The 25,853-nt window shown below is 39.3% G+C and overlaps 2 protein-coding genes and 1 pseudogene across 3 annotated transcripts in view; 1 reads left to right on the plus strand and 2 right to left on the minus strand.

Moving 5' to 3' along the window:
• Positions 1–279: 279 nt before the first annotated feature.
• LOC147851011 (uncharacterized protein C57A10.07) lies at positions 280–4,537 on the plus strand. Its single transcript, XM_087335903.1, has 3 exons — positions 280–1,066; positions 2,913–3,037; positions 3,993–4,537. The coding sequence occupies exons 1-3, from the start codon at positions 385–387 to the stop codon at positions 4,308–4,310; spliced, it is 1,125 nt and encodes a 374-aa protein (XP_087192029.1). The 5' UTR covers positions 280–384; the 3' UTR covers positions 4,311–4,537.
• A 1,484-nt stretch (positions 4,538–6,021) lies between these two features.
• Positions 6,022–9,480, minus strand: LOC147851012 (putative HVA22-like protein g). Its single transcript, XM_087335553.1, has 6 exons — positions 9,357–9,480; positions 7,864–7,962; positions 7,457–7,513; positions 7,320–7,383; positions 6,525–6,719; positions 6,022–6,360 (listed from the first exon to the last, which is right to left on the minus strand). Exons 1-6 carry the CDS (start codon positions 9,380–9,382, stop codon positions 6,022–6,024), a joined length of 780 nt encoding a protein of 259 aa, XP_087191679.1. The 5' UTR covers positions 9,383–9,480.
• Positions 9,481–24,468: 14,988 nt separating this feature from the next.
• The window catches only part of LOC147851013 (GDSL esterase/lipase At5g03820-like), an 8,127-nt pseudogene continuing 6,742 nt past the window's right edge, over positions 24,469–25,853 (minus strand). The window contains exons 3-4 of the transcript XR_015531594.1: positions 25,490–25,787; positions 24,469–24,697 (exon numbers count right to left, since the gene is read on the minus strand). The product of XR_015531594.1 is annotated as a GDSL esterase/lipase At5g03820-like (transcript). The remainder of the gene's footprint in view (positions 24,698–25,489; positions 25,788–25,853) is intronic.

Genomic DNA, 25,853 nt, shown 5'->3' on the forward strand with positions numbered 1-25,853 from the left:
GGGCCTTTTGTCCCCCCGCCCATTTCCGATGGCTAAGGCTGTAGCTTCTTATTGTCCGATCGTGTCCCAAACCCCACAGGTTTAAACGGTTTCGGTTCAAATGGTCTCATCATCATGGTTAACTTCGGCTCGGTTTAAGTTTCATTGCTTGTAAACGGTTTCGGTTTGAAACGGTTTGAGTTTGACACTGTCGAACCGAACCGTTGCCCATTGCTAGACTGAGAATGAGGGCAATTGAATTGGGCTCCCCTGCTCATATTCCATATCATTTCTTTTTGGCTATGGAATTCTGCCACTTCTCCTTCTTCATGCCTCCATCTCTGATCTCAGAGGAAGAAGGAAACGCTACCACAGAGATTATTTGCAGGAAACAGGGACCAATCCATGCTGAAGTCGAAGCAGAGCTTAACAAGCGCACGGAGATCCCTGATGGCCTTCAGCAACGTTAATAGTACTCATATCAATGGTCAAGCTGAAGTAGATAGCTCAGATATGGAAGAATCTTCCATAGATCTAGAGATCGGCATCCCCCATCCTCTCCACCGCCCCAGGAGGAAAAATCAAAAGCAAAACCGTGCTTTTCTGGCCGTTCAAGTGATAGAACTCCTCCAGAGGCGCCACAAAGTCCCCTCATGGATGCTACTTGTTGGTGCGTCTGCAGTCATGGTGTGTGCTGTTTACCTTTTCGGTGCCATGTTCAGCGCTTTACTTTTGTCTGGTCCTGCATCTCGGTTCGCACTATCACTTCCTCAGCCTCGTCGTCTTCATCACGACTATGGTCGCTTCTCCAAGCTTCGGAACCTGGTGATGGTGGCTGGCCATTCGGTTTATACAAGTGGTTCATGTGAGAATCCAGAGAAAGAAGGTTCTTGGTTCCTCGAGTCATACCAGAAGCACCCTGGCCAAGCTTCTACATTCCTTGATCACATCAAAGGTGGAATAGAAGCAGCTTCAATGGATGACAATGCTCTTCTCTTGTTTAGCGGAGGAGAGACAAGGAAGGATGCAGGTCCTCGCAGCGAGGCACAAAGCTATTGGTCAGTTGCGGAGTCTTCTGATTGGTTTGGTGAGTCCTTTTTCTGTTCTTTGTAGCGCATTGTTGAAGTTTTTACATCATTCGAAAGTGGCATTTGTGATGAGGGTTTTTGCACGAGCATGTTACATTTGCACGGACACACAAATACTCATATCCATAAAATTTAACATATACATACACATGTAGAAATATAGGCCATATATATTATGTACTTGTGTGTGTATATATGTGTACAGAGATACACCCATATATTGTGATGGTTCATTCACATTAAATCAAGGGTGACCAATGTATGTATGTTGTTCAGCATCGAACTATGGGGTTTTGATAGAGCTGGTCTAGAGTATACATTTGACATTTGCGTCGTAGCTGACCTGAATCTACCCACACACATATATTTGCATGCGTGTGGAAAAACCATTCTGGATCAAGAGAGATGAATATATCGTTGTGTGATGCTTGACACATGTTTTTGATGTGGTCAGGGTAAATGTCCAGCATCAAATCAGCTTAACAGCGTTTTGTTAGATTTGGTTTAGAGTATCATTTGACATTTGCATCATATCTTTGTTGCATATTGATAGCTGATACCAAATCAGTGGGATAAATGTCGCACAGACAATATCATTTTTTGAGGTTCGTAGGTTATTGGAGGAATTTGATGCACAAGGTTCATGTGTAAACCTCATGAAGCAGGGAAAGGTACCCATAAACTCAGATGTCTTCTTATGTTTCAACAGTGGATTAGCTCGACTGAGTGGATGGGAGAGTAACTCTATTGTAGTTTCTTCCTCTGGAGGACATGAATGATAAACATATTCTTCACTCATACGTGAAGAGAATGGCAGTAATGCATGCTTTGACAATTAGTCAACATTCCTTTGTCTTCTCCATCAGTGGGATGCATGTTAGCCTGTAGATTTCTAGATTCTAGATCTACTAGATGTTTTTTTATCACTGATGAAAAAAACGCATACTCATACATGCTATTTGAGTATACAAGCATATTTTGAAAATATTGTTTATGGCCTCAAGGTATGAACATACATGATCGTATAGAGAATTATATGCCTTGTTTTAACATAAATTCAGATCATGTGAAAAGATAGTGTATATTTACACAGTAAAGCATCACCAAAAAGTTCTTTTTATAATTGGAATATTAATGTATATTTTAATTCCTGAAATAAATGAAGCGTGATTTGGCATTGCATTGCGGGAATTTAGCATATACCTGCACAGTATATTGATGAAATAAACTCATTATTTTTATGTGCATCATATTGTCAGTGTGGAGGTACTTATTAGTTAACCTTTGCCTCGTTCCCATATTATTCAGCATTTGAAACATAATAAGCTCTCTACTCCAATGGACGAGGACGTCACTTTATCAAGTTCATTAACTTCCTCTTCTGTGTCAAGATCTTTTGCGGGAAATAGATCATTCTCATAATGGTTACACTCCAACCAATGTTAGTCTCACAACACATAAGAGAGTCTGGCAACATGCTCCTCTAAAAAGAGGGTTTAAAACCTTAAAAGGTTTTAAATGTGGTTAACCACCTTAATATGCACTTTCATTGGTATTGTTATTAATTAGATCAATGGAAAATCCCATCAAAACCAGTGTCAATCAATTCACAGACGATTGGACGTCCATAGTTTGTGTTTAATATATATGCTACACACATATCCATATAGATGCTCTAGAATCTTACCATGACATACGTAAATGTATCTTTAGGATCATATGCAAAAAAACCAAAGTCAGTACATAGAAAATATCGTTTCAAAACATTATGTTCTCGACAGGATACTGCCATACTTGTTTCTATGATTTATAACTGTACCTGAATGACATTCTGTTTTCCACTAGGTGCCAAACAAGATGTTAGATGGAGAGCATTAACAGAAGAACATGCAAGGGACAGCTTCGAGAATCTGCTATTCAGTATATGTAGATTCAAGGAATTGACAGGGAATTATCCACATAACATAACGGTTAGTTGCCCAACCATTATAACGTATCTTCATGTTTAGTTTCTTGGTTGAAACTTGATATTGGGTCAATTGAAGTGACAAATTAATTTTAATGGGTGGTACACACATTGCCATATCTAAGTTTAACTTTGAAAGATTCAAGCTAGTCTCACTATTCAAATATCCAGTAATTCAGATGTTAATGTATTCATGCACCATGTCTAACTTCCAACTAGATAGGATTCAAATTTCAAGTTATTCTTGTTATTCGAATACCTAGATACACACATGTTTATGTGCATGCACCATATCCAACCTACTATTAAATATATAGGATTCAAGTTTCTATTCAATACCTATTCGTATAATATATATGTATATATTTAGGTATGCATGCATTTATGATTGTGAACACCATGTTTAACTTTGAACTATAAACAATTCAAGTTAGTATTGATATTTAAATACATACTCAATATATAGTTATTTATAGGGAAATTACCATGAATGGCCCCCAAATATAGGGTAATATCATTTATACTTGTAGTAATTTTCTCTTAATATCAAAACTACCCTAGCCAAACCATAGAACAATAAGGAATATTTATCTAAATGTAGACCTTAATAAAATGGAAAATTAAAGATGAAGCGTATCATTAAGGTTTGGAGTTTTCACTATCAATTACAAAAGTAAAAGGTAGATCAAAAGTTTAAATAAAGCAAAGGTTGCATCATGATTATTTACTTTGATCTAATTAGATTGCAAGATAGTCGCATTAAGTTGCATTGTAATTAATTAGTTTGAGCTAACTAGGTATAAGAAAAGTATCCATTAATCTTTCAATGGCTTGGCTAGTTATATCTGGGTATGTATGATATTTTCCCTTTTATATATATGTTCACATGTATTTGCATAAACGCATATGTACGAAAATTTGGTGGTGGATAGACTGATGACTTTGGGTTTCTTTATCAGGTGGTGAGCTATGACTTCAAAGAAAACCGCTTTGCCAATTTGCATAGGGTAGCTCTAGGGTTTCCTTCCTCACGATTTTTCTACAAGGGCACACCTTCATCTCCATCTTCTGCAGAAGCTGCATCGAAAGGTGAAACCAATGTTCAAATGCTCTTCCAAGAAGACCCATATGGATGTATTGGCCCCTTGCATTTGAAACGAGTTGCTCGAGACCCATTCATACGCACAATTCCTTATCCACATGGATGCCCAGAGCTAAAAGAAATATTTTCTTATTGTGGATCAAGTATATTCCCTGGAATCCTGCCTTGGGATTAAAAGGGAACTTGTTTTTTATTGAAGGCTTATTCACATTGACACAATTGTGAAGCCCTCTCTATAAGGCTATCTATGCCAATATGGAAAAAATTAAAAGTGTCATCCTAACGTCTTGGTTAGTGATCTCAATTGAATAACTTCTGTTGAAATTTGCATGTTCGTTCTGCGAAGAGAAATTAGTTGGAAGGGATCCTTTCTCAAACAAGAGATAAGAGACATTGATGATACTTGCTGACAACCAAAGTCTTCTAGAAGTTGAGTTGGTGTTAGATTCTTTCACGGGAGTTCTTGAGTAGCTGTCCTCATCTTTTAATCTTGTAATCTAGTTCATTTACTATGTCAAAAAGGTTATATTCCTTAATAAAAGTATGAACAATCATTTTATGGAATCCTACAAATTTATTAGAAATGGGTATATCATAAATTGGCAAACTTTAATTGTTCTGAATTATTATACAGATGTGTTCATTACATATTTGTTTTGGGAATCATTTAAATTCTTTGACCAGTGAGTATATATATTGTATGCGAGTATTAATGTGAACTTTTGCTCTCCATATATGTGATAGAAACTCAATGTGCAGATGATATATATGGTATGCGAGTATTAATATGCATACGAACCTTAATCTATCCATAGACATTGTTTGTGTGAGTATGGATGATTCGAAGTTTAGTATGGATGGATGTTTTCTAGAAGTGGGTTTGGTTTCTCTGTGCAGAATTGGTTGGGATTTTGTTCTTTTGTGCAGTATCAGGATTTCGTTTTTCTATGAGAATCATGGTTTTTTTTTTCGTTGTAGAATCAGGGTTTCTTATTTTGTGCTGAGTTAGGGGTTTATTGTTCTTTGTTCTTTTCTTTCCTTTCATCTGAGATCAAAGCTGGACATATCCATCATTAGCAAAGTATACCAAAGATGAGCAAAGCATACAATTATATCAATTGCATGTTAAAACCACCATTACAACAGTTTAACCCTTTCAATTAAGGTAGAGGAACATCCTCTGAAACCATAAAAAAACCTGAATATGCATTTAGGAAATGCTCTCCATTGTCAATGGAAATCGGCAACCGTTCAGCTCAAGCCTAAACTGAGCCATTAAATCGTTTTTAAATGGTTTGGCAGTTTGGCTTAGTTCAAGCTTGGGTCTCCTTAATTGCTTTGAGTTCAGTTTGGCAAGGATCAAGCTAAACCGGACTGTTTAGGGCCAAACCGGATAGCCTTAAACAGTTTGGTCAAACCGAACCTGTTAGGCCGAAACCAAACCGTTGATGATTCCTATCTCCACATGCTCCAATTCCTAGATGTGCCACATAATAATACCTTTCAACTTCACAATACATGTTTTAACCCCCATATCTACAATTAAACACAAAAGCATCATGCACATTCCAAAAATGTCGTAACTCCAAATAACATAAGAATTTGAATATCGTCTCTATTTGGAATATTATTTTTAAATAAGTAGATAAGGCAGATTTCTATATTGGGCTCAAACGAACATCACTTTCATTAGATTTGAATTAGCTGAAAATGGAGATACATCACCATTTTCTTTGTGTCCAAATTGCTTATGAATGGATTAATTTTGTGCTGTTATGTACAACTAGGTAGATGTTCGTAAGAATTTATATAAATGGTCATAACATTCCTGCACATTAAGTGAGCCCTGTTACTGTCCTGCACCAAGTGGACTTGATCACCAAATCCTAATGCTTTCTTTTAGCCCAAGGACTGATGACTGTCTTCTGACATTGATGTTGGTGCCTCCACCACACAGACACATGTGTCTCAACCTTAGTTGACATGGAATCCGGGGAATCTGACGTGGATAACTGATCAGAAGAATCAAGTATCTTGAAATCAGCTTCGTGCTTATCATCATCAACAATAATATTTTTTGGTGTCACTGTTGGAAATGGCTGTTCACCCTTCGGAGTCAGCATTGTTGATCCTAAGCATTGAGCTTCTGTTGGTTGATGAAGTAAAATATTCTCTGTAGGCACTTCAACACAACGCAAAATGTAACTTGAAACCAGGGATTGGACCTGAAATGAATAAAAAGAGATTCATCATAACTCCACTTGATTAAAAATCCAACAAATACAACCTCTTTGCAACTTACACTTATCAAAGAATGAATTGTAAGTTCCTACCATCAAGGTTCCCAATTTAAACATTAGGAAGGTTTAAACCTGAAAATGATGCTTACCAAAGGATGCAAAGTCGCAGCATTCTCACTAATTACTTCAGTCAGCTTCAGTTGCATGGCAAGCAACGCTTTGTTGCACAAAGATTTTGATATGGCCACCAGTTTATTCCTCAAATGAACCCGGTTCTGGTCCAAAGATTCTGAATGTTTACAGAAGAAGGGCTCTACGTACGTTTCATAGATATAGTCGGTACCCTGAGAACAATGATACTATAACAGTTATTACTATGAAAACATCTATAACTTTTTGAGCTCACAATGACCAAATTTGAGATTAGGCTTGCCTAAAAACACCCGAACATAATCTGAAGTTGAAACCCAAGAAAACACCATCATGTACCATAGCGTTATATTTTTTTATGACTAAACATGTGACATCCAACAAACTATGACTAACAGATGTATTACAGAACTGGCTTGGATCAATTTGCTGTTTTTACTAGCACTTAAAATCACTCGACCTCATCTGCATCTCAGATGGAAACGGTGATTTATTGTAATGCACCCTAGGAAATCAGTCTGACAAAATTTGTGAACATTTCTTAAAGAAAATAACATAATACTTTCTTTGTTTAAAGAGAACACTCAGGAATAAGCAAAGTTAAAATAAAGGCACAAAAATGAATCTCTATCCTTATGAGAAATATGATAATCGATTCTAAATTATTTTCCTTTTCGCTTCCAAAAGTAGTGAAGAATCCATTACGACATGTAAACTCTTTTATCACGGCCAAACATTTGTCTCATCCACATCTCAGTGTAATACCTATATACTATGTTTGTGATTGATCATACCTTTGTATCTGGGAGCCATAGATAAACTATGAGGGCCAGTTTACTTCCACTATAGAATGGTACCCTGCATAGGCAATATACAGAGATTAATGGATGTTCATAACCAGCTCCCATTAGATTCCGACGGATAAATTTACCATGATATAAATGTGTCTGCTACTCTCTCGACTCCAGTAAAAATGGCCATGATCATCCTACAAGTAAAAACGGGCATTGTCATATATTTAGAGAGAGCAAGAGGGAGAGACTTGAAAACAGAATCAAATACAAAAAACAAATCAAAATAGCAGGCTTCTCGGAGATATACTAAAAAAGCAACAGAGATAAAACAAAGTCACATCTAATCATCCAAACTTAGGTCTCACTTAACATGCATAGATGATCTAACAAAACAAAGATGCACTGAAACAAAGTAGGTGCTTATACTGCATGAATTTTGAGATTCGAGGATAAATGATAAATGAGGAAGAAACATCTTTTCCGTAATATAGACAGTACAACTCTTCTCCTTTACATGGTACGAATCAAGAGAAACATTTCATACCAATATCGACACCATGTCCGCATCTGCTCGAATTTTGGCTTGCTAGAGTTAAGCGCTGAGAAGCACATGTAAGCTGGATACAGGTATCCAAAATATATACTGAGAAAAAAACACAAATAATCAACATACGTAATGGTTTCTCAAGGAGAGCAAGTTCTAGCCAAAGAACAAATATCTAAATTCATAGTTTCCTAACATTTCTTCTCAAAGACAATAGATTATATAAAAGGAAATGTAACTTGCATAGAATTCTCAATAACAAGTAAATTAGAGTAAAGGGCAAGGAAAGTTAGCACAGCTCATACAAAATCATGAGAACAAGACTTCCATCATCTCAAAAATCAAAATTCTATATTTCTTGACAAATTGGGAACTTTATTCTCATGTCTCACATATTCATATGAAGAAGAAATGCTGGAGTGAGAACGTCTTGCACCAAATGGAAAACACATTTCCATATCGTTTCTTGAAAAACGGAAAACACAGATTTAACTAAGGGAAACTTTGTTCTGAAAGGGAATTCTGAGAAAGAAGTCCATTAGACACACTAAAACTTATAAGAATGAGAGAGGGGTTTTCATGGTTTGAAGATTTATCATTTCTTCATAGAATGAAGGAAAATTGTGATGTCATGAAGATGTCTGATGAAAAGGAGATGAGTAAGAAGCAGTTCTATCATCTCACAGTAAAAAGAAACTGTGATTAAACAATATCTCGCATGATATTAAGAAATTACCGAAAGACGGAAGGATTAAGAGGGGAGAGAGAGAAAGAGAGAATCGTATCAGTTCCAATTCACATTTCTTGAAAAAATTGTATAGATAAACTGATTTAAGTGAAGTTGTACTCGATATAGAATTCTGATAAAGAAGTCCATCAGATTCGCTAAAAATTTATGTGAAAGAGCGAGAGAGAGGAATTTTCATCCATCCAAAAATTCACTAGTAAAACGAAGGCAAAAGACACTGATTAAACAGGTCCTTTCATGAGATTCGACAATTAAGGAAAGAAGCTACGAGTAGGAGGGGAGGTGAGACAAAGTGACTAGCATCATATCAAATTCAGACTTCTTCGTAATTTATTCCAAAAATGAATAGAAATATTCAAGAAAGTTGTGCTCTGACGTGGATCTCTAGGCAAGAATCCCGATTGATTCGCTAAAAACGATGAGAGAGAGAGAGAGAGAGAAAGAGAAATTTGCATCGTATCAATATTCATAGTTTACTTATTGTTTCATCAACACACGAAAGAAAACTGTGATCTGACATGCAAATTTCTCATATAAATTTGATATTGCACACGAAAGAGAGGTTGTGATAGAACAAGATCTTTAGGAGTTTAATGAATCAAGGAAAGACATTGTGATCTCTCATGAAAACTCATGAGATGTCATTGAAGCGAAGACTGTGTGAAGTTACGTAGAAATTTTGAAAGGAGAAGTTCATCAGGTGAAACTCATGTGATGTCAATGACACAAACGACTCTGAACTTACATGAACATTCTGAACAAGAAGTCCATCAGCTGAAACCGCAGGCAGTATCTTTCTCCTTCGTAGGAAAGGAACGGATGAAAGGAAAGACAATTGGAAGAAGCAGTAGAGAAATCCTGCAGAGAGAAACTATGGACATATCATTCATGGTGATGATCGAGCTTCGATGATGATGATGATGATGATGATGATGAAGGCGAAGATGGTATGATTGAGCGTCGATGATGATGATGATGATGATGATGATTGAGCGTCGATGATGATGAAGGAGATGATGATGAAGAAGAAGAAGAAGAAGAAGAAGAAGGCGTATGACAATGGCGATGGTGATGGTGATGGTGATGAAGAAGGAAAAGAAGACAAGAAGACAGTCAGGCGCACAAACCCTAATTTCCCTGCTGCGTTGCTCGCTGTTTTCTTCGCTCTGTGTGTGTGTGTGTGTGTGTGAGAGAGAGAGAGAGAGAGAGAGTCTTTGTTTTCTTTGCTTTGCGTTGGGGGGGTGTTTCAGCTGTTTCGAATACAGAAGAAATGAAATGAACTGGAATTTCCCTCTATAACTTCTCTTCTCTTAATAAATATGTATCTAATTGTTTTAAAATTACGAAGCTTAATCGTCTCTTCCAAAAAAACAAAAACAAAAAAAGCAAAACGCAAAGCAAACGCCCCAAATCACACACCGAAAGATTAGTATCAAGTCTTAACGTAACGCGCTTAGCACTAATCTCGTGAAAAAGCTTGAGCGGTAGCACTAATCTCATGAAAGAAAGTTAAGAGGAGAGACGAGTAGAAAAGTTGTTGCCTAGAAGTTAAGAGGAAGAGGACCTGAAAAAGGCACAAAAATTGACCGACGCAGATGTTTACTTCCTTAGTTGTGGTCTGGAATGTGGAAGAGGAGAGATAGCGGGGACCGTGATGGCCAAGCAAGGGAGACCAATTAAGACCTCGATGATGTTGAAGAGTAATCATATAATCATTGATGGATCCTTAGTGACAAAACAAGACATTAATGAATCATGAAAGATTCTCGAAATCGTGGAATCAAGTAAGTTTGAGGAGAGTTGAGAAGTCGAGGCCTCTAAGTTACATAGAAGAATTTGTAAGTAGACAAACATTCCAAAGATCAACTCAACAATCACATTTTTTTGAACAATTTCATTGTAGCCGAGGATTGAGTGATGCTGACTGAAGCCAAAAAATCTCCTTGCTACAAATATGGAGCTATGCTATGAAGAATGACATGGATTTGATTAGGAATTTATGAATTGTTAAGTGGATTTATTGGCTAAAAGTACACATCAAACAACTTGGTTCTAAAATACAAAGTTTATTTATCCCATTTATTTTGATATATCCCATTTATTTATTACATGTTGTTGAGATATCAAGCTCAATTAGGTTTATTTATTTTGTTAGTTATGTAACTTAGTAGTTAAATAAGTAGAATCTAGTTAGCGTGTTGACTTTAAACCCTTAGATAAGATTTTGCACTTGTACTTGAGTGGGATACATTCTAGATCCTCCACTCCCAAGTTCATTTAATATAGGACTTACATCCTTGTACCTATATTCTCCTCATACATGTGCACTCTTGCACATGAGGTGTATAAATACATCATCGTGGGTATTTTTGTAACTTGATGATGTTTATTAATATAGAGAAAGGTCTTTAAGCTATACTCTTGTTAATCATTCCCATATTGTTCATAAGTGTAACTTCCTCTTTTTTTCTCTCTCTGTCTCTCACACACACACATATCACATAGTCTTTCATTGTTTAATGACATACGTGATTAACTACTCACATAATTAGATACTAATTAATCCTTAGTTAAGTACCTATTATTAACATGACACTAAAGGGAGTGGTTTAGCTTATCCACTAAGCCCATCTAACTTATGGTGATTGTGTATTCAAGATGCTGACAATGAATTCGATTGTCCGCTGCTGTAGTGCCGCTACGTAGCACATGTACGTGACCGAAGGAAGAAAAGCCAAAAGGGAAGACACTACATCAACATGAACACACAAATGGGTAGCTCTCTCCCTAGTGAAAAGCGAGACCGGAGCAATTTTTCATCTTGGGAGTACAAGATGAACCAACACCTAGTCAGCCAAGGAAGGGTATTGGAGCTACATCAACAACGCACTCGAAAATAAACCCGACATCACAAATGCCAACTACAAAATGTGGGAGCATGGAGCAAGTCAGGTAGTGTATTTTTTGGCAACATGTGTCCATGATCACATGTTTAGCCACATTCGAAATGCCACAACACTTAAAGAAGTGTGGGAGAACGCGATTCAAGAAAATCTTCGTCGCCAACACGATCGTCCACAAGCTTCAACTCCGGTAAGAGTTGAATAACATTCGGCAAAAGGATATGTTTGTATCGGATTACACATGCTAGATCAAGAGTATCCGCAACTCACTTAGCTCCATAAACATAAACATTGAAGAGGACGAAATGGTGCAAGTGTGCTTGGCTGCCTCGCACAATGGTTCAATCCGATAAGAACGACAATCTTGGCAAGAGAAAACCCTCTTTCATTCTTCGACCTTCAATCAATGTTATTGGTTGAAGAGAACCACCTCTAAACCAAGAGCAAAATATCGAAATGACAAATGTTCTTCTCGAATTCGGATGGTGGTCGAGGACGAGGTCGCGGTAATAGAAAGGGCCAATTTGGCCAAGGTAGAGGTTGATTCAGCCCATCTCACGAAGGTAACTCAAACCTTTGGCAAGTAGATAGAATCATTTGAGGAACCTTCGGAAGAAGTGGGAGATTCCATGCCGAAGAAGGACGGCAAAACAGACCCTTCACTTGCAACCATTGTCACAGTGGGAAGATCGGCCATTGTAAAGAGGAGTACTGAAAGAAGAGAAGCGAGTCGGCTTCCACAAGCTGGAAACTCACCAACTACACCACCAACTCTGAATTCGAAGACTATGGTGGAATGTTCGTCATGCGACATAAGGCTAATTCCATGTTAGGATCCGACTCCACCATCACCTCCAAGTTGGAAGACGTGTGGTTCGTCGACTTCAATGCCTCAAATCATATGACATCACACGAAGAATGGTTTCATGACTTGAGAAGTTCGGATCGACCCGGCTACGTGGAAACAGGAGACAACACCACACACCCCATTTGGCACATTGACAATGTTTTTTCCGACAAAGACGGCAAAAACACCTGCATTAAGAATGTTTTACACGTGCCCACCATAATGAAGAATTTGATCTCAATCAGCCAAATCGTGGAGCAAGGCATGCAGGTTCGGTTCAACAATGGCGACTACTTCATAAAAAAAAGGGCAAACTCATTGCCAGGGGACGGAGAGAATGCCGAATGTTTATTCTCGATTCAAACGAGGTAAAGTTGGTCATGTATGCCAAAGGTTTCAAGAGAATCGGCCACATCAATCTCCAACGACTTTGAAGGGAGTTGTCGTAAGTGTGAGAAATTAAAGATAGAGAGAAAAGAAAGAGAGAAGAGAGAAAATAGAGAGAGATAGAAAAGAAAATTTGTGTATTGTGTATTGTTATTGTGTAGTTACATATATATAGTTTCTTATGGGTTACATGAGAGGTATGAGAGGTTACAAAATGTACACCTCGTCATGTAAAGTGGTATGAAGGGATACATCTATTTACTAAAAATAAAATCCTAAAATAGGTAAACTAAAATGTTTATATATTATTAATTATTTTAACACCCCCCCTGAATGTAAAACATTTTAGTTCTTGGAAAAAATTTCAGGTGAGGCATCCTTATTAGTTCCTCTGGGGTCGTTTAAATTATCGCCAACTTTAAGGGAAATATCAAAAGAGGATAAAGACGACAAAACATGAGTTGGAGTAGATAGTCGTTCTTCATTGTAGTGGGGTAGATGATTGTTGTTCATTTGATGAAGTTTGTCCATTGGTAAATGTAATTGTTGTTGTTGTCCATCATCTTCACCTATACTTGGTTGATTTGCATGGGAATGGAGGACACTCGATTTAAACGGAATTTGATGATGTTCATAATGTGTTACTTCACTTTGAATTATTGAATCCTCATCAAGCTTTCGCACTCGTTCTCTGTGATAGGGCCTTTATACTCTATTCTATGCAAGATAATCAAAGGCATTAGTAAGTTTGTATTACTATTTTGATGAGAATGTTTTACTTTGGTTGGGAGATTTGATAAGAGACTCTCCTCATCGAAAGTAACCGATCACCTAAATAAAAATTTCCTTGTTTTGAGATCAAATAATTTGCAGGCTTTGACTCCGGCCAATTCGCACTCGTTCTCTGTGATAGGGCCTTTATACTCTATTCTATGCAAGATAATCAAAGGCATTAGTAAGTTTGTATTACTATTTTGATGAGAATGTTTTACTTTGGTTGGGAGATTTGATAAGAGACTCTCCTCATCGAAAGTAACCGATCACCTAAATAAAAATTTCCTTGTTTTGAGATCAAATAATTTGCAAGCTTTGACTCCGGCCAATTCGCCATAGCCAAGAAAAATCCCTTTTCTAGCATGTGGATCATATTTTCTCCTTTTCTCTTGTGGAATATGACCGTATGTCGTTGCACCAAATACACAAAGGTGCGAAAGATACGGTTCGTGGCCAAACCAAATTGCATATATGGAGTATTCAAACCAAAAGCTTTATGAGGTGATCGCTTTAAGCTCCTATTTTGTTTGATCTACTTTCATCTTTTGTTTGTGTTACTTCCATCTCACACATGAATGCTTGTATAAAATTGTTGTCTTCATCTTCAGATTGTTTAGTATTAGATTGTAATGAAGCATTGTTTGTTTGTGGAAAGAAACTTCTGCCTTTTCCCTTTTGGTCGTGTTGTTTCTTTCGACACTCACGTTCAATATGCCCCGGTTTGTTGTTGTTGAGATATCAAGCTCAACTTAGTTTAGTCAAATTTTAGGGAACCACGTAACTTAGTAGTTACCTAGATAGAATCTAGTTAGTGTGTTGACCTTAAAGCCTTAAATAGGATTTTGTACTTGAGTGGGATACATTCTAGATTTTCCACTCACATGTTCATTTAATATAGGTCTTACACCTTGTACCTATCTTCTCCTCACACATGAGATGTATATATACCTCATTGAGGATATTGTTGTATTTTGATGCTTATTAATATAGAGAAAGGTCTTTAGCTACACTTTTGTTAATCATCCCCCATTTATATTATTTCTCATAAGTGTATCTTCCTCGCACACACATACACGCACAAATCACATAATCTCTCGTTGCTTTATCAATACTCACATAATTAGACCCTAATTAACCCTAGTTAATTACCTAATTATTAACAGTTGTAGTATCTACAAATAATTGTAGACATGGTGATTGCTCTCGTTCCTTGAGAAGGCCTACTCCGTGGATGAAATGTTTGGAATGTCTTTGGTTTGTGGAAATTGCCATTGTAATGGTGTCTCATGGATGATGTCATTGCCATGTGACTTATGTCTCTTTCTTTGTAGTTCGTCTTGCTTGATTTTCGCAATCAAGGTTTGGAGATTGAGATCCTTCTCGTTGCTATGGATGCTCACGAATGTGATCCATGACTCTGGCAAGGAGTCCATTAAAATTTCAAATATCTGACTTTCTATCATCAGCTAGTCGGAAGCCTAATCTACCTCATTATTACACGGGCCGACCTCAACTACTCGGTCAGCCTCCTTAGCCAGTTTATGCAGACACCTCAAAACATTCATCTGGACTGTGCTAAGTGAGTGTTACGCTATGTGAGTGGGACGATGGATTTCGGCATTCTCTACAAATCAGGCACACTAATTCGAATCGAAGGGTATACTAATGCCAATTGGGCTGGCTACAAGGCCGACAAACGATCGACATCCAGATTTGTTTTCTCCCTTGATAACGGAGCTATATCATGGAGCAACAAGAAGCAACTGACAGTTGTACTGTCGAGCGTAGAAGCCGAATACAGGGGCGTGGTTGTCGTCGCATGTGAAGCCGTTTGGCTAAAGTGTATATTGAAGGATCTAGGCGTTCCTAACAAGGATCCAGTTCTCTTGTATTGTGACAACATGAGCAATATCCACCTGGCCCATAACCTAGTATTCCATGCTTGGACTAAGCACATTGAGGTGCATTATCACTTCATCCGAGAGGGTGTCCTGTATATTGAAGGATCTGAGCGTTCCTAACAAGGATACAGTTCTCTTGTATTGTGACAACATGAGCAACATCCACCTGGCCCGTAACCTAGTATTCCATGCTTGGACTAAGCACATTGAGGTGCATTATCACTTCATCCGAGAGGGTGTCCTGTATATTGAAGGATCTGAGCGTTCCTAACAAGGATACAGTTCTCTTGTATTGTGACAACATGAGCAACATCCACCTGGCCCATAACCTAGTATTCCATGCTTGGACTAAGCACATTGAGGTGCATTATCACTTCATCCGAGAGGGTGTCATGTATATTGAAGGATCTGAGCGTTCCTAACAAGGATACAGTTCTCTTGTATTGTGACAACATGAGCAACATCCACCTGGCCCGTAACCTAGTATTCCATGCTCGGACTAAGCACATTGAGGTGCATTATCACTTCATCCGAGAGGGTGTCCTGACTGTTGATATCGACCTGTAACACATCAACATGAACCTACAAACAACCGATATCTTCACCAAGGCCCTGGGCGTCGACAAGCTTCGGTAGTTCATGGCGAATCTAGGTCTCTCGACCACCGACCAACCGACCTTAAGGGAGAGTAAGGAACCGACCGACACAACGTCGATCGAAGACCAGACTGAGTGAGCCGGTTATCCGTAACCGAAGCTGGAGGCGACTCAAAGCCGAATCCGATGACTAGTCTGAACCCCGAACCAACTATTTGGTGACCGAGGTTGTGTTTGAAGGGGCGTGTTGAGAATCAAACTCAACTTCTCTAGTGTGGGAACACACCTTAGTGTGTGAACACACCACCTCCTAGTATAGTAACTAGTGTGTCATAGAACTATAAGATGCTATGACACATATCTAGTGTAATTAATTCTCCATCTCTCTTTAGTAAGTGGTGCTTGTAGAAAGAGAATATAGAGAGAAGGTGACTATATAAACACATCTCCTCTTACTTGTAAATTGTTGGTTCATTCTTGTACTCTTACTCTCATTAATATAGTTTTTTTTCCTTGTTTTCTGTATACGTCTCTCTCTCTCTCTCTCTCTCTCTCTCTCTCTCTCTCTCTCACTCACTCACACACACAACTGTACACCTTATACATCTCTTCCGCTACACAAAATCACTCTTGATTCTTTGTACACGGTCCATATCTCAACAATAGTCTACTGCTATCATAACTTGATAGTCTTCATCATATACTACTGATATAATTTCAGAACTGACGGTCTCAACTCCAACACTTGCACTCGTGGCAACAAAATGGTGGCATCTCCATCAAATGGATGTCAAGAATGCATTTCTCCAAGACGAACTAGAGGAGGAAGTCTACATGGGTACAACCACCCGACTTCACATCCGAATGACGTATGCCAACTCAAGAAGCCCCTCTACGACCTCAAGCAAGCGCCATGGGCTTGGCATTCAAAGATAACGTAGTTTCTACACCAAATTGGCTTTTAAATGTTGAAGTCTGACAACTCCTTGTTTATCCAAAGCAACTCAAGTGGTCAGATCTTCATTATCGTATATGTTGACAACTTAGTGATCAATGGTGAACACCTAGGAAGTTCAAGATGAAAGACATGAACGAAATGTTGGGGACAAGGTCATCAGTGCGGAAGAACAAACAACATCTGTGATGTTGAAGGACCTGTGTATGAGAATATATAGGATACACAGAGGGAGAGAGAGAGAGAGAGAGAGATAGGCACAAAGAAATGTTTTATTTCTTAATAGCAACAATTACAAATGACAACCAACCACCACTAAAGGTTACAAAGTCATGGAGGAATGTCATTTTTACATCTAGCTGAATCAGCTCCAAGTTGTCGGTGGCCACGACACCGAGCATGAAACGAAGGGTTGTCATTTTCACCACTGGTGAAAAGATTTCGTTGAAGTCGATGCCATATTCTTGTCGAAATCCCTTCGCAACTAATTTGGCCTTGTACTTTAGGTTGGTCGAGTCGGACGTCTCTTTTAGTCAATAGACCCACTTACACGGAAGAGCACCTCGATTCTTCGGTAATTCGACCAAGTGCCAAGTTTTGTTTGCGCAAATGAAGTGCATTTCCGACTCCATCGCTAGATGCCGGGTGGCTGAGTCGGCAGATGCCGATGCTTCTTCATAAGAGGTCGGTTTGCCGGCGTCGGTAAAGAAAATTCCGGGAGAGTACCTTTCCGGAGTTTGCGATAGTCTCTCAAATCTTCAAGGTATGACTGGACTAGTCGCACCGGGTATAGGTGTCGGATGGTCGGAAGCCGAGCCATTCAGTTGTGCTGAATCGGTGGATTCAGGACGGGAGGTGTCGGTTATCCGTGAAACCGATCTCGTGTTGTGGGTTGGGCCTTCATGAAGGGTTGGCACTTCAGAAAATATTACCCTTCGGACTTCAATAGGCCTTTCGGTCGTTTTATGCATAGCCGACTCGTTGAACACGACATCTGAACTTCAAACGATTTGTCTATGCTCGGGGTCCTAGAGTCGGTATCCAATCTCGCCATCAGGTCCATATCCAAGGAAAACGCATTTCCTTGATCTTGGTTCGAGTTTCTGGCGGTCGTCTTTCGGTATGAGGACATACACCTCACAGTCGAAGATCCTCAGCTTATCATAATTCGGCTTACTGTCGGTCCACGTTTCCTGAGGTATTTTAAGTCCTAGAGGTCTACTTGGCGACATATTTATTATGTGTACATCGTAAGTAGAGCCTCCGCCCAGAAGCCATCCAAGAGTTCGGAGTGTTGGAGCATGGATACTATGCATTCTTGAATCGTCTGATTCATGCGTTCAGCAATTCCATTCTGCTCTGGACTATAGGGTTTTGTATATTCACGTCGAATGCTGCGTTCCTGGCAAAATTTGACGAATTAGTCAAACTTGAATTCTCCTCCATTATCAGTTCGAAGAAATTTTGGTTTCCAACCGGTCTTGTTTTCGACCATTGCAAGCCATTCGGAGAAGATCGAGAACACCCAATCCTTGGTTCTAATGGGATAAGCCCACACCTTTTGAGTCGAGTCGTCAATAAAACTGACAAAGTACGAAGCACCACCGAGAGACAGATGTGGCATCGGGCCACAGACGTCCGAGTGGACCAAATCGAGGGGACTCGATTCTCTTGGTGCTGATGTCGGATGTGATGCGGCTACCTGTTTGCCATACTGGCAATGCTCACAGAATTGGTGATCCGAGAAGGAGAGCTCGGGGATGTAATCGGCTCTGGATAGGTGCGTTATGGCGGCCTTGCTGAGGTGTCCAAGTCGTCCGTGCCATAATGATGACACGGGGATATCAACCAAAAATAAGTCACCCTCTTTGAGTGTGACATATAAAGGGTACAAAGAGTGTACCTTTGGTCCTCGAGCAAGCAAGAGGTTCCCTTTGTGGAGTGTCCGCCCTCTTGATGAGAACCTGGCACGGATGCCGACTTCGTCAAGTTGTCTGACTGAGATCAAGGGTCTTGAATGCTCAGGAACGTGTTAGACATTGTGTAGTACAAGTGTAGAGCCACCTAGAAGGTTGAGCTCTACGGTGCCAATTCTAATTATGGCACAGTGTTGCGAGTTCCCGACTCAAACTGAGTCGGAGTGCCGGTCCGAGTATTGTCGAAACCGAGATCGGTGAGGTGTCACATGATACGATGCGCCCGAGTCCAGGAGCCATGTGCTCAATTCCTCAGTCGTAAGTAGAACTTCTGATTCGACTGGGTTCTCTATGGACAGTATGTTCAAGTCGGTCGTCAATATTTCGGCTGAAGAGCCGACGTAGTTGACCTCCTCATGCCTGTTACTCTTCTGATCCGCTCTCTAAGCTTTGTCGGTTTTAGCTTTGAGTGCCCGACAGTCGGCTTTGATGTGTCCCGGTTTCTTGCAGTAGTTGCAGATTTGGTTGTCCCGGGACTTGCTCCAGCTTCGTTGATTGTTCGGCGGTCGAGAAGAACTTCTTCCCCGGTTGTTCGATCAGTCGGTCAAACCTTGTACTACATAAGCTTCATCTGCCGAGTCTTTGGCGAAAGACTTTTTCCGAGTTGCTTCAGTCAAGATTGCACTCGTGATTTCGGAGTACTTAATGGCAGTTGTTGAAGCATTGCACACGGTTGTGATGAAAGTTTCCCAAGAGGAGGGGAGACTACTCATGAGTATCATTGCTCTGAGTTCATCCTCTATTGTCGTCCCCTGAGACGATATTTCGGAGCTTAGGCTTTCGTACTCATTGAGGTGTGCCTGAACCGAATCGGATTCTTTCATCTGCAAGTTGTAGAGGTGTCGGATCAGATACATCTTAGTTGCAGCGACCTTCTTTTCATAAGTTTCCGACAGTGTTTTCCAAAGTTCAAAAGTTGTCGAGCATGATTGCATTGTGAAGTACACTGACTCCGACAAGTGCATCCGAATCGTGGCTCGGACGATTCTTTCCAACTTTAGCCACTCGTTTGCCTTGTATGCTTCTAGAGGATTTTCATTCTCAATCGGGTCTATCTGACCCTTGACTATGAGATAGTCCTGCATTTGTTCCTTCTAGAAGTTGAAGTTCGAACCGTCGAACCTCCTTAGACTCATCTCCGATGAGCCGGATGTTGATGCCATCTGATTTTGCTTCAGATGACTATAGCGATGAGAGGGACGGATCCAACTAATCCTCCCGAATGTCGATTAGCCGAATAAAGCACGAATTTGGTTGTTGCCTGAAGACTGGTCTCAAGTGGTTACAGTAACGGGAACAGAGTACAGCCGGCTAGCGTACTCCAATTAGTGATTTAACACAGTGAGATGCAGACTTCTTGTTTGTCTTCTCTCTTCTCTGTTCTTCAAGAAAAAAAACAGAAACAGAGTGTTGTGTGGTGTATTATGACGGCCAGCAACGGGTTGAAGAACCTTCGACGCTCTGATACCAAATGTTGGGGACAAGGTCGTCAATGCGGAAGAACAAACAACATCTGTGATGTTGAAGGACCTGTGTATGAGAATATACAAGATACACACACACACACACACAGGTAGGCACAAAGAAACATTTTATTTCTTAATAGCAACAGTTACAAATGACAACCAACCACCACTAAAGGTTACAAAGTCACTTTATATAGTGACTATCCTAGGGCAACTGCCCTTTATGCTATTTACAGAAATAGCCCAAACTTGGGCTATCCAAAGGGACAGTGTGAATACGACCATTATACACTCATATTCGACACGAACTTCATTACTTCCTAGGAATCAAGGTCATTCGAACCGGCACCGGCATCATGCTCTCCTAATGCCACCACATATAGAATCTTCTATTCAAGTTCGGCATGATGGACCACAAGCCAATCTTGACTCCCATCGACCCCAAATTGAACTCTAGCACACCATGTGAGCCGACTCAATATTGGCAAATCATCGGGAGTCTCATCTACCTAACTATCACCTGACCCAACCTGAGCTATCCGGTCGGCCTACTTAGCCTATTTATGTAAACACCATGAGACACATATTTGCATTGTGCTAAGCAAATCTTACGATATGTTAGTAGGAGCATGGATTAGGGAACTTCGACAAGGAGTGAGCAATTATTCATCTAGAAGTATGCACAGATGCATATTGGGTTGGCAGTGTATCCAATCGACGGGCAACTTCTAGCTTCGTCTTCTCACTCAAAAGCGGAGAAATCTCATGGAGTAGCAAGAAGCAACATACAGTTGTTCTATCGAGCCTTGAAGCCGAATACAGGGGCACAACCTTAGCCACCTACGAAGCCATTTGGTTGAAGTGACTACATGTAAAGGACTTTAATGAATCGGTCGTCGAACTTATATGTATCTTCTACGACAATCAAAGCAACATTCAGCTAGCCCGAAATCCGATATTTAATGCACGAACAAAACACGTAGAGGTACACTAACACTATGTTCGAGAGCACATCATTGATGCAGATATTGATATTCTCCACATCAGCATTGACCTACAGACGGCCGATATCTTCACCAAGGCCTTAGGAGCAGACAAGCTTCAACAGTTTTCATTAGCACTCAGCCTTCGACCACTCAACACTACAAGCCTTCGTCACCGGCTTGAGGGGGAGGAACCAAAACTACCGACTGGAAATGCTGAAAGCTTAAAGTGGGACAGGAGTCGACACGAGTCAGAAGCCAAAAGCGAGCCGGAACCGGAAGCCGAACAAGACGTCGGAGTCAACACACTTGAGCTTGAAGGGGCGTGTTGAGATATCAAGCTCAACTAGGTTTAGTTATTTTGTCAATTATATAACTTAATATTTACATAAGTAGAATCTAGTTAGTGTGTTGACTTTAAGCCCTTAAATAGGATTTTGCACTTGTACTTAAGTGGGATACATTCTAGATCCTCCACTCTCAAGTTCATTTAATATAGGACTTATATCCTTGTACCTATATTCTCCTCACACGTGCACTCTTGCACATGAGATGTATATATACCTTCATTGTGGGCATTTTTGTAACTTGATGATGCTTATTAATATAGAGAAAGGTCTTTAAGCTATACTCTTGTTAATCATCCCCCATAGTGTTCCTAAGTGTAACTTCCTCTTTCACACGTGCATCCACATACACACACATATATCACATAGTCTTCCATTGCTTAACCACATACGTGATTAACTACTCACATAATTTGATACTAGTTAACCCTTAGTCAAGTACCTAATTATTAACACATGCTCTAATATAGAAATAAAATTTTACAACACATCTCAACGTAAATTAGGCACTTTTACTTCAAAAATGCTTGAAATTCGGGCATTGACTTCCAAGGGGCAATGTAAACCAAATATTATTAAAGAAAACAAGAAAGTGAGACAAAAGTATGTCTTGTTGTTCTTTTGCTCTAAATGTAACTTTAAACAAAACTTTCCGAGACCTTGTATACATCTTCAACACTATATGTCCCCCATTATTGCATTAATCCTCTAGTAAACCCAATCTACCAATGGTATTTTCCATGTGAAGAAACAAATTATACCTCCATCATAAAATATTCCGAAGGCTTTGAGGGTGTTCTTTTATGGTTCTCCACCTCTACAATATCCTTCAACTTTGTGTCAGCCAAATATCATTGTCAAGTAGAATGTCCTGGGTTGCTTGGTTATCAACTTCATGAAGTGCATTCCAACATTGTTCTCTTGTCTCTTCCTCACCTTTGGTCAAGATTTGTGTGTATGGTTGTTTAGGCACCATGTCTACTCCATGCTCTTCCATATTGGCTTCACTTGCCCTTGGTTTTTTTGAAGCTTTCTCAACAATCAATATATTATTCGACAACAAAGAACTAGCCATTGTGATTATCGAAGCTTGTTTGGAAGTGGCTTCTATCTTTGGATTGTCCATAATGGTGTTTCCATACAAGAATTTTGATTAAAATAGTGGACAAACATTGTCTTTGCCTTTTTTCTCACCAAAATTGAGCTCATCAAAACCACTTGTTATTGTCCACTTTGAATAAATAGATGTGTCCACCAACGAGCAGGTTATAGTTGAGTATTGATGACACATGATGTCCACATGGTGAGTGATTTTAACATGTGACCCCATCCATTGCATTCCTCTTATTTAGTGTTGTTTTATTCAAGAAACGGTTGTATATATGTATATTAGAGCCTTGATCCCCAATTTTCTAATTCATACGAGGTTATAGGCATGGTAATAAAGTTGCAACTTGGTTCACAAGTTTTAAAACTATATTTGCATGCGGTGTCACTCTAGTGCCCAAATGGATGCTTGTGCTCCTCAAGAGATAGTAGTTCTCAAAAAATATGGCACTCTAGGTTACTAAGGTTTGAAACAAGATGACTTTAATTTTCCCAACATTCACCGCGTCATTTCTATCTTCCCAAGATGGACATTCATGCTCCACAAGAGATAATAATTCTTAAAAAACGTGGCACTCTAGCTTACTAAGGTCTAAAACAAGATGACTTTAATTTTCCCAACAATTACCATATTTCTATATTCTTACACTGTTGTGTCAGAAATGTGCACGACATGGTCCATCAATATATTTTTGAAAGCACAATCTATGTATTATGTATGAAAGCCTCATCTATGAAAAGGCCAAAATAAATGGTTACATATGTTTGTTTCATTGAAATTTGTGCGAACATTTCTCTACAGTCGAGACTCACCACCCAAGGGAATGAATGGCAATGAACATAATATATACTTACATCACACCATTAATTGGCTATCAAAATAGCCCACGCTCTTCACAAGACAAGGAGCAAGTCCGAATTTCGGCATACCTTTAGAAACCATCTTTATGCAAACAAACAAGTTTTTAATATACACAGTAAAAGTGAAAATGAAAATGAAAAGGCCGCAAAGCACTATTGCGAAATAGTTTTAAGTCAGCTTTGCTGCGTTTGGAAAAAAAAGTGCATCGGCACCTAACTCGTACGAGCTTCGCATTAAATTCAAGGGGCATTTACGATAAGCTTCGCACAACTTCCCTCTTTATGGAATTATACATCGCACGTCAAGATGACAGAAGGAAAAGATTTTAAATCCATTGACCCTGCGTGACAAGAGTGTGGGCCTTTACTACACAACCATGTCATGTATGTCAATGTCACATACAACTAGCTAATGCACACCTCACCTTAGGACTTACTTCCGAATCCCCATTACCACGAGGGTATAGAGACACTGACATGTTGACTCCTTTTACTATTAACCACCACCAAAGAATCATTGAATGTGAACACGCACACATGCATGTAGGCATACCTATCTCTATGCATCATAATCTTTCACTTTGGACACAACAAACACACTCAGTATAGTATTCAAGAGAGTAACAACAACTGTTCCTCTCTTTCTTTAACACTAATAAGTGTGATGCAACAAATAAAATCCATGGCTTTTGAAAGAATAATATAGGAGTTTATATTGGATTCATACAGTAAAAGAAGACAACAAAAATCCAAGGAGAAAAAGAAAAAAATTTAACTCTTTGTTCTTTTTTATGTTACAAGACTAATTCCAGCCTCAAGGAGACCAGTGGCCAAGATGGCATTTGCAGCTTGAGAAGGGTGAACACTATCAAAGAAGACATACTGGGTCGCGTTCGTGCAAGTCCCAATGCTAAGCCTGTTGCAAAGAATCGCGGTCTCAACTGCGCCAGTTCCGCAACATCCTCTCCTCGTCTCGGTGAATCCTACATATGCAACAAAAAAAAGGTTATCGATAAATATATATTCAGTTCCGATGTATATAAAAAACAAGATTATCGATTGATACATGTTTGTTTCTGACATAAACAAACAAGGTTATCAATCGATTGATATGCGTGTATGTTTCTGACATATACAACAAACAAAGTTATCGATCCATATATATAGATATATGTTTGTTTCTGACATATACAACAAACAAAGTTATGGATCGATATATGTTCACTCATTCATAAAACATGCAATCTGTTATTGTGAGCATACTATAATATATACATACATACATACATACATACATACATACATACATACATACATACAAACCCTTAAAGAGTTCAATAGGTCAAAAAGATTGCCATATAGACTTACGGTCTACCAGGTGTCTTATATAGACCTAGGATTATACATAAATGACAATAAATGGGCACATCCTGGCAGAATGGAGGATAAAAGAAAAGGCAATGAATAAGCCCCTATGGGTGGATAAATGTTAGGAGGGTAGTTACATCAATGCAGGCACAATATGCAATAAGAACCAATAGGTGGATACAATGTTACAATAAATGAGGCACCAACAGGTGCATAAATGTTTGCTATGCCCAATAATCAATCACATGGTAAGCACAATATATATAATGAGCATTAATGGCACATTAAAATGTGTGACAACCCTAAATGGATCACCAAACAGTGCCTAACATTTAATGCACTCTGTTTGGAAAATCAATGCCGAAAATGAAGAACACGAAAAGAAGGAATGATGATGGATGAGTTACCATTTGCAGCAGGGTTGTTTATGAGGTCAAGGAGACCTGTGTAGACATCAAAGTAGGCGATTTTGAGGCCCGGGAGTGAGGCCCCGAGGCGGCCAACTGTTTCGTTGAGGGCTACATTGTAGTTGCTCGCAACCTTGTTTAGGCTCTCGACACAACCAGATGAGCTCCGGGAGACGGTGAGCTCCAATGGTACGCACCCGAACGGGGGGAGGGACACCACACCTATCCTTCTTGCACCATGGTGGTAGAGATTCTACAAAAAAACAAAAAATCGGGCCCATTTCGATGTGTTATAGGTCTCATTAACAAGAAGGGAGGATGATTTCGTTCAAGAGAATGAAAGAAGAAAGCAACGATTGATTTA

This window comes from Azolla caroliniana, unplaced genomic scaffold (genome assembly GCF_043228905.1).
Source record: "Azolla caroliniana isolate FFs.n. ecotype wild unplaced genomic scaffold, voAzoCaro1.0.p SCAF_20, whole genome shotgun sequence".
NCBI lineage: Eukaryota > Viridiplantae > Streptophyta > Polypodiopsida > Salviniales > Salviniaceae > Azolla > Azolla caroliniana.

Bases quoted from the DNA above. Each gene is read 5' to 3' on its own strand.
- LOC147851011 (XM_087335903.1), top strand. From the start codon at position 385: ATGCTGAAGTCGAAGCAGAGCTTAACAAGCGCACGGAGATCCCTGATG. The intron at 1,067-2,912 runs GTGAGTCCTTTT...GTTTTCCACTAG, and splicing joins GGAGTCTTCTGATTGGTTTG to GTGCCAAACAAGATGTTAGA. The intron at 3,038-3,992 runs GTTAGTTGCCCA...TTTCTTTATCAG, and splicing joins ATTATCCACATAACATAACG to GTGGTGAGCTATGACTTCAA.
- LOC147851012 (XM_087335553.1), bottom strand. From the start codon at position 9,382: ATGGACTTCTTGTTCAGAATGTTCAT. The intron at 7,384-7,456 runs GTAAATTTATCC...TTGCCTATGCAG, and splicing joins GCAGACACATTTATATCATG to GGTACCATTCTATAGTGGAA. The intron at 6,361-6,524 runs GTAAGCATCATT...TATTCATTTCAG, and splicing joins CTGCGACTTTGCATCCTTTG to GTCCAATCCCTGGTTTCAAG.